At 53.8% G+C, this 9,125-nt stretch overlaps 1 protein-coding gene across 1 annotated transcript; it reads right to left on the minus strand.

Annotated features, from left to right (window-relative positions):
* Nucleotides 1-305: 305 nt before the first annotated feature.
* Nucleotides 306-8,503, minus strand: ERMN (ermin). The gene is made up of 3 exons (XM_040562550.1): nt 3,775-8,503; nt 3,360-3,446; nt 306-1,179 (listed from the first exon to the last, which is right to left on the minus strand). The coding sequence occupies exons 1-3, from the start codon at nt 4,019-4,021 to the stop codon at nt 767-769; spliced, it is 747 nt and encodes a 248-aa protein (XP_040418484.1). The 5' UTR covers nt 4,022-8,503; the 3' UTR covers nt 306-766.
* Between the last annotated feature and the right edge of the window lie 622 nt (nt 8,504-9,125).

Genomic DNA, 9,125 nt, shown 5'->3' on the forward strand with positions numbered 1-9,125 from the left:
CTGGTGCCAGCTGGTTTTACTGGATGCCCAGGTGGCATGCGTGAGCTGCACCAGTGTGTGTCCGTGCTGCACCGCACGGCACCCATGCAGCACCAGAACTGCCCTGGCCTTCTGACAGCCACAGCAGACTTACTGCCTTCTCGGGTGACAGCTTGCTTAATTCCTGCCCGCTGCACTTACCCAGGAATGCAGCCAGCCCTCCATCCCACCAGCACAACGTGGAGCTGCAAACGCATACGGTGCTTTCTAGCACAGCACGAGAGGCACCGGATGGCAGCAAGGACAGACAGCAAAGGAGTGCGCTGCAGCTGCAAACAGCCGTGGCGTTTATTATTCACCCTGTGCTGCCCAGCGCCACTGGGATGGCTGCACTGCCAACTCGTTACCAGCACGGCTGCCGGCATGGATCACCTGTGTGCCTGCAGCTACAGAAGCCCCAGCTCATTCCAGACATACCAGAGTTTGAATATGGTTACAAAAAAAAAAAAAAAAAAAAAAAAAAAGGGATAGAAAATAAAGGGTAAACTTCAAATCAAATGGTATTACACTTAGTGAACTGATTATTCTCCTGTTCTACGGATGCCTCTGCCTGCTGGCAAAGTGAAGCATAGAAGTTACATTTTCACAACGTTTTATGAAATCATACAAAAAGCCAAAAAGCAGTGACTTCATGTTGCATGAAGAAATATGTCAGGGGGCGGGGGAAGGGAGACAAAACAAAAAACAAAGTGAACTGTTGTCTCAGTAAGCAATTCTCCACTTCAGTTTATAAGTGCATCATGGATTCAAATTCATCAATTCTTTGTTTGGTGTTTCCTTTCCTAATCTTCCGGTAGGAGATGGTGTTGTACCGGGAGTAGCTGTGTCTGGAGATGTCATTTTTTTTCCCCAGGCTGGGCTGCTCCCCAGCTTTCTCCGCCTGGGCGTTGCAGCCGGGGCTGGTGGGGGGCGATACCTCCTTGCCGCTCTCTTGCTGCTGCCGACGGGACGCCTCGCTGGTCTCCTGCATCTCTATCACCTGCACTTCGTCCTCCTCGGTGTCCTCCTCTTCTTCTTCCACCTCCTCCTCCTCCTCCTCAGCATCGTTCCCTCTCTGCTCGGCGGTGCCCACGGGGGTCCCCGCCACCTCCCCGCTGGGGCCGGCCGCTGTCCCCAGCGCTGGCTGCCCGCTGCCCGGCCCTGCAGCAACACAGAGTTGTGCGGGTGGGGGCTGCCCGCCTGCTGCCTGGCACCGCTCCTCCCGCCTCACCCCTCCAGAGGCCGCCCGCGTTGGGCGTGCGACATCTCCGGGCTGAATCCCACCGTGCCCGCACCTATCTCAGCAAGGCTTCGCACGCTCACAGACACGTTGTTCACGGCCACCTGCCCCTGCATTTTTTAGTGACCGCCCCTCCTGTACCACCTTCCTGGGAGCCCTCCCTACAGCCCCCTGTTAACGAGAGGCGGTGCGGACCTGAGGGCCGTGCAACGTGCCGCTCCTGCGCCCCAGGACCAGAGGCATCGTGTCTGTCTGCATGCACTGCATCTCTGCTCACCCTCCTAGATCTCAGCTGACACGTACCCCCATGTGGGGCCCTGCTACAGCGCCTCCTCACGAGCCGTTTCACTACTTTGGAAGGAAGGGCAGTCCCAAAGCTCTTTGGTTATTGGCCTGGGCAGGTACCAGCCCCTGACACTTCCATCAGCTGAACTCCCTGTTCTGGAAGGGCATCAGAGGTATTGCTCAGGTGTTTCATAACCTGCTCCATACCCTGTGCCACCTCCTGGCTGCTGCTAGCACCCCTGACGCCCCAGTCAGGACGTTCGGCCCTGCGGGAAGGTTCAGCAGGACGAGCTGCTCCCACCCACCCCACCTGGGACCAGAGCTACAGCCCCCAGGCACGCTGCGGTGTCACGGGAGGCACCCCCAGCTGCAGCTCACCCTCCTGCACCCATCTGCGTGGCCGTGGGGCGGGGACCCCACGTGCAGCCTTCCCAGGGACATGGGCACACGCACGTCCCTGCTTCAGAGGTGGCGGGCGACACTTGGGTGGCTATCTGGTATTTGTCCTGTTTGGCACATCTCTGCTCCAGTGTCACAACAAACAGTCTATTCAACGTTTTGCCTGTGGAGTCCTGAGTATTAATTAGACTAAATTGGTTGGGTACTAAAAAGCTGCCTGCAATTTAGAGATAAAGTGCTTGTGGCTGAGATGGATGGGGGGCTGTGCAAGATCGTTTAATAGGTTTTATTGTGCACTTGTAAAGCAGCACAGCTGGAGTGTAGATGTCAGCTCCGAGTGGGAAAGCCACCATCATGATTCACCTCCTCAAAGCCCATGCAGTTGCTAGGAAATATTATTTTGCACAGGACAAATGTTCATACATTTTTTTTTCTTTTCTTAATCAAAGCAGCACCAGTTTCTGTTTACAAGGCACGACCATATATCTTTTATAGTTCTGTTCAAATGACTTTAGCTTTGCCAGCACCACGACAACTACTCTGAGTTGTTAATCTGCTCTTCTGGGAGGAGAGGTTCAATATTTATGTGACAGCTGACATATAGACACACCAGCTTATCGCAGCCTGGTGGGTGCGCCAATGGAGGGAGAGATGCGGGATGGCTGTGGCCAGGAGAGCATCCCGCCAGCATTTGGGACATCCAAGAGGATATCCCAAATCTTCAAGAGGACTTCAGCCTGCACCATCAGCATGCAGGTCTGTCCCCAAGGCCATAAAATACTCCTCCTTTTTCAGTGACCTTTCACATGGTATAACTAAATATGCTGATAGACATTGACTGTATTTTGGCGTACCCACAGAGACAGAGAGCGTACCGTGCCCCCAGCACTGCTCTGTGCAGGGGCAGGGGGGGCCAGGATTGGCTGGAGCATGTTTTTCTGTTTCCACCCAGGTGCGAGTGGAAGGACACAGGAACAGATGTTCCAGAGGGCAGACAATTTTTTGCTAGTTACTTAGGGATCAGGGCATTTTAGACACTTCATAAATCGGGAAGGAAAGAGTTTGGGTTCTGAGGATGCAAAATTCAGACTTACAGCCATCCAACAAATCAGCAGGTAAACGTTATCCTGCATGGAGCAGAAGACGAAGCATCTCCCATCCTGACAGGAGGGCTGGAGACCCCGTGTGTCAAGGCCCCAGGGTGCTTCGACCCCACAGTAAAGGTGTCATGCACAGACCGCGGGAGGAGAGGCAGCAGCTGCTGCAATCCTACAAATGGGAGTAAGTCACCCTCCTCTGCAGCATGAGGGTTTGAACGAATTTGAAAAAGATAAACATCTGTATAATATCATCTCTGAAGGCTACTCATTGCTATGCCTCAGAAGAACAAGTCACATCACACGGCATTCTTCATTACCTTCCTCTGACTCCTGGCCACCGGTTCCTGTGTCCTGGAGATCAACTGATCCCTGCTGTAGCGTCGCATCATTTTCCTCTTGCTTTTCTTTAGGAAATATAAAGCATGAGAAATGTACTTATGGAGCAGTTAGTGCCAATAATTAGGTTTTAATGGCTGCAGATTGGCAGCAGAATTTTAGAGCAAAGTGAAAAAATTGCTTTTTTTCTTTGGTCATATACTTTTCATCTCAGCCTCTGTAACCTCTAGCTCAAATCTGTCCCCGACTCTCCATTATTCTGAGCTGTTGTTACTACTAACTGTAGCTTTGGAGTTTTGAATAACACACATAATACATGCCATTATTCATAAGGCTATACATAAAATAGAGGCTTTTCTGTCCAAATACTCAAATAAAGGCAGCATCATACTTTACCTTCGCATTGCTTCTCTCCGTCAAAATCTCCACACTCTATGTCCTCCACCAGCGAGTTTCTACTTTCCTCCTGATTTCCTTTTGCGAGCGGAGCATCAGGGCTGGTGTCTGCATTTGTGTAGGGCCCCGTCCCGACAGACCTCGCGATGTCATCGATGATGCCAATGACCTGGAGCGGTCCCTTCTCAGGAACCATGCTCCCGTTGCACTCGGGCACGCTGGGCACCACCGGCACGTCCTCGGTCATGCTGAGCACCGTGCCCGGGGCACTCAGGCCGTGCACCTGCCGGCTCCGTCCCGCTCCGCTCCCGGGCTGGGCCGCTGCTCCGGGGATGTCCTCGCGGTCACCGCGTGTCCCCTCTGTGGTGCGGCGGCGAGACGGGGCCGGCGGTGACAGCCACGGGCTGGTGGGGGCTTGTCCGCCAGCACCGCCACTGGGACCCAATCAGCACCTCGCCTGGCGCTCGGCTGCTCCGGCCTCATAATTAGATGCACCGCTGAAATTTACATAAACAAACAATCTGAAGCAAGGCAGCTTTTGTGCTGGCATGTAGAGCGGGTCTTTCAGCATGTCAGCCCGCGGTAATACACAGGGATTTTGTATCCTGCACACAATGGCCCTTTGTGCTTCCCCCTGCGACAGGAGCACCGACTGTTCTCGCCTCCTAATCCACGGAGGGTGACCTCGCTCCTACCACCGCCGTGTAACCGGCTTAACGCAGCCCCCGGTTCCTGCCCCGTAAGCCCCGTGGGCTGCGGCCGGACAAGGGCCTCAATTCGCGCTGTCAGCGTGGTTTGAGGGGCACGTGTGGCCCACGGCTGGGCCCGGGCACATCCTGCACGATGCCCAGTGGCTGCAGAATGTAACGTGCCTCCGGGAGGCAGCTTTGGGCCACAGCAGCTGAAATGCTCCTTAAAGGAACGTGAAAGGGGCAAGGAAAAAGATAAACACATTGTGAACCAGCAGACGGACCTACAAGCTAGCAGGGGTGCGAGGGTCGTGTGAACAGCGCTGGCCATTTCCTGACCACAGCTGAGCTCATCTCAACTCTGCCGAATGAAGCCAGGTTTACATAAGAACGTAATCGCCTGCTCTGAATGATTTTTTGTTTTCATACAATACAACATTTTTGACATCTTTGGGCTTTGGGATTTAGAAATCCTCTTGTTGAGATCAGACCTTGATTAGAAACAGAGCCAAAACACTTTGACTGTTCTTGTTCACCTGTGAGTTTGCATCTTTTAATCAACAACTTTTCACTGTGCTGTAAATGAGTTTGGTGTAATTGATTTAAAAAATCAATCCTTTGTTGGAAAAATTTGTCCAAGACAAATGGATGATGACATTTGGAAGCAGTTGGCAGCGCCCAGTTGCAGGTACCCTCATGAGGAGAGGGGTGGGTATGTGGCACAGGCTGACAGCTGGAGGGCAGAAAGATCATTTTCTGTTCTTCCCAAGCTATTTCCACAGCCCTGAAATAATCTGAAGAGCCCTTGCATGCGATTCCTTATTTGCCAGGTCCTGTCCCTAGGGTTCCCGTGGTCTGGAAACACCATTGAGAAAGGTCTGGCGGCTGGGAGGCAGCTCAGCACCTCAGGACAGCGCTGCCAAGGGGAGCAGCAAGGCTGATCCACAGAGTGCGGGAGGCAGTGCTGTAAGCACGAGCAGCACGGTGTCCCACAGGTCGGGGCAGGCCCTGGGAGCCCAGCTGTCCCCCGATCCCGGTGGGGACAGGACAGGGACAGGTCCTATCCACCTCTGCCCAGCACCTGCCTTTCTTCTTGTTGCAAAAAGCTCTGGGAACATGCTGAGATACTTCCTGGTGCCATCTATTGGTGACACAACCAGCTCTCACCCATTCACAATGTCCCAAATTAGCGGCTCGTGGTTGAAGCTCTATTTGCATGAATCTATTATAAACCATTTTCCGAGTGACCTTTTAAGAAGGAAGTTTCCATTCAACAAGTCCTCCTTTTTTCTAAAATTTCTTAAGTAACACCCGTGATTGCAGAGACACCAGAGCACATCAGGAATTTGAAAGTAGGTGAGCCTCATTAGGGCCACAGTAACTCAAATTCATATCAGAAATATTAAGAAGCAGGTGCTGCAGGGTATTTGCAGGGTTCTTTAGGCTCATCTATCATTAATCGCCTACCCCCCAGTTCCTGCTCCAGTCACACATTCCTAGGAGCAGCAGTGTCCCCACCTCCCAGCCTGGGAGGAACACGTGCACCGTAGCAGGTCTCTGTAGCAGGTCCACAGCAGAAGCTGCGTAACCCAGCGTTACCGCTGGGGATGCAGTGCCACCCAAAGGACAGGGCAGGGTGGCTCTGGAGACCAGTGTCCCGCAGCTGCACAAACCAGGAGAGGTTCACCCAAAGACCGAGCGCTGTGCATCCTTTCAACAACCTGCAGCGAGGCATTTCCATTTTGTCAGCTAGATAAATACCTTACGTTTATGAAAAAAGTACCTTGGGATTCCTCTCCCACAGAAGATTTCAAAATCCTAACTTGCCACCCCACCAAGGGATGAAAGGAAACGTAAACGTGTGAGTCGTCCCCAGCCGAGCTGTGTGAGAAGGCGCACGTGTGTGTGCTGTCCTCAGGGCTGGATGAGGCTGCCTCCTGCCGCTCAGCGTCAGAGGGGACGCCGTAGGAGGAGCAGCTCTTTGCCTCTCTTCCAAACAGGAATGCGTTCAGGAGTGGCGAAGCAGGGGCACGCTACCTGCAGGTCATGGGCACAAGCAGAGTAGTTCAAGTGCTGACACCCTGAAAAACAGACCACTGCTGCTTGCTTTCTGGGAAGCCCGGTGAGAAGAGACCAAAGCGATGGCTGATGGTGGGAGAGCATCCCACCCGGCCACAGGCACCGCCGGCACAGGTCCTGTGCCAGAGCGACGCCAGCAGCAAGGAGCTGCCCACCCTGTCCCCACCCTTTTCCCTGTCCCATGGCTGCCATGGTGGCCAAGGGCCTGGCACTGCTCAGGCACCGGTGTGGTCCCAGCCGATTTTCACGCAGGCGGAGTCGGAGCTGGACACAAGGGAGAAGAAGCTGCAGGTTCCTCCCACCGCTGGCAGCTCTTTATAAATAGAGCCAGGCAAAAACATGTTTCGAGCCTACAAAAACATTTCATTTGCACAAAATGGAAGTCATCACATTTCTGCCTCTTTAACCTTTTAAGAAAAATGTTTTTGAATGAACAAGGCGAACCTTACCAAAGCTGTTCCAGCTGCAGGTCCCCCGAGGCAGAACACTGTCTGGTGCCACACTGCCTTGTGGTCCCGGCCACTTCCATCAGGTCTGTCCCCACTTGCTCAGGGCAGTCCCACATTGCCAGCAGCAGCCCCGGGTGCTGCCTTAGCTTTCCGGGCCCAGGCCGGCTGCAGGTTGTGCACCTAGCAGGAACAAGCAGGCATGCGGTGCTGAGACATGTGCGGCAGCGCCGGGGAATGCAGCGGGCATGGGGCACGATGCAGAGGGGTGCAGGGGATGCATGGGCACAGGTGGAGACCCCATGGCTGTGCACAGCTCACCCACAGTCAGCCAAAGAAAGGAGATGGGCAGAGCTGGCCTTAGGGGCTGCAAAGAGAACAGGAATTAGTATCTAACATGCTAAAGGCACCACACATAGCAGACACCCTACTTCTTTTTGTATCAGTTGGGTCCAGATGAGTAATTACATTGGATTACAGTGTTAAGAATTGAGTGATATTAACAATGAATTCTTGGCTTTATGCATGTGCAAGGCATGCTTGCTATTTGAGTTGCAGAGGCAGGCAGGAGCATAAGCACGTCCCGTGATCTTCTCACTGCTACAAGAGCTAGGTGCCACCAGCTGCTAAAGAACACTTCTAAAACAGCTGCACGAGAAAGGAAATGTCTGGTCTGAAAGCAGAAATTACCAGAGCAGAACCACATGCACGAAGGCAGAAGAAATGCAGCCATCCCTGAAAAACAGTGAACTGGCCACCGAAATGAGAGGTGCCTGCCCCAAGCAGAACTGAAATGGAACAAAACCAAGGGCATGCAGAAACTCGAGTCTGAGACAGGGAAATGCAAAAGCCTCACGTCTGTCAGTAGCTTCCAGGACTGGACCTGTAATCTGCGAGGGGTGAGTTTTCGTAGGGCAATACAGCCTTGAAGCCAGAATGCTTTTCCACTGTACTTGAAATTTTCCCAGCAGAAGCCAGAATGCGCTTCATGGCTTTGTAGAAAAAGCTTCAGCAATATGAATTACAGGCCAAGAGAGCCGAGCACGATAACTGCAAATTGGGAAGGTCACTAAAAAGGGGCATGGCTGACTGAAGAGCTGCAGGAGCGTGGAAGAGGCGAACAGGTCTGAGGAGCAGCAGACGAGGCACTGCCAGGCCCTTGAAAAACCACACTGAGCTGACAACAGCCATTGCCTGAGCAGCAGACACCAACCCATGTAACCAGAGGGAACTTCGCTGCGCCCCGCTCCCACCGGCTCCCCCCTTAGCACCGCAGCACGGGCAGTGCGGGGCGCGGAGGTGCTGTGCCAGCCCTGCTGCTGGAAATGCCACCGCATGCTCGCTCCCATCACCGTCACCTCAGGCAGGACTTCTGCCCATTTACTGCTAAACCAGGGGCTGATAACGTGACCTTGTCCTTCCTGTGGTTTATGCACGATCCGGGGCTCAGGGAGGGGTCACCCTGACCCGGGCACTGGGCGGGGCAGACTTTAGACTAAAAGAGGGGAGATTTAGATTAGATATAAGGGAGAAATTCTTCACTCAGAGGGTGACGAGGCACTGGCACAGGCTGTCCAGAGAAGCTGAGGATGCCCCATCCCTGGAAGTGTTCAAGGCCAGGTTGGATGGGGCTCTGAGCAACCTGGTCTGGTGGGAGGTTGGCAGGGGGCTGGAACTAGATGGTCTTTAAGGTCCCTTCCAACCCAAACCATTCTGTGATTCTTCACTGAGAGGGTGGCTGGGCACTGGAACAGGTTCCCCAGGGAGCCTGCTAGAGTTCAAGAAGCATTTGGACAACGCTCTCAGACACAGGTTTGATTTTGGGGTGGTGCTGTGTGGACCAGGAGCTGGACTCGATGATCCTTGCGGGTGCCTTCCAACTCACGTTATTCTGATTCTGTGATTCTTTGATTCTTTCTGTTGTCAGCTCGGATTGTCCCCTTTATCCACGGGGGAGAAGAAAAGTCAGTCCCCTGGCTCTCAGGAAACCAGGCAGCCCCATAAGCGCTGTGCTCAGAGCCAGCACGTCCCCAGGAGCTGCGGCTGGCACAAAGGCTTGCAGCGCCGCACCCTCCCCAGCCAGCACGTGCTGCCCCGCGCCCCTGGGTGTGCTGGCCCTGGCCTCGGCACGGACCCA

Source organism: Cygnus olor, chromosome 6 (assembly GCF_009769625.2).
Source record: "Cygnus olor isolate bCygOlo1 chromosome 6, bCygOlo1.pri.v2, whole genome shotgun sequence".
Lineage (NCBI taxonomy): Eukaryota > Metazoa > Chordata > Aves > Anseriformes > Anatidae > Cygnus > Cygnus olor.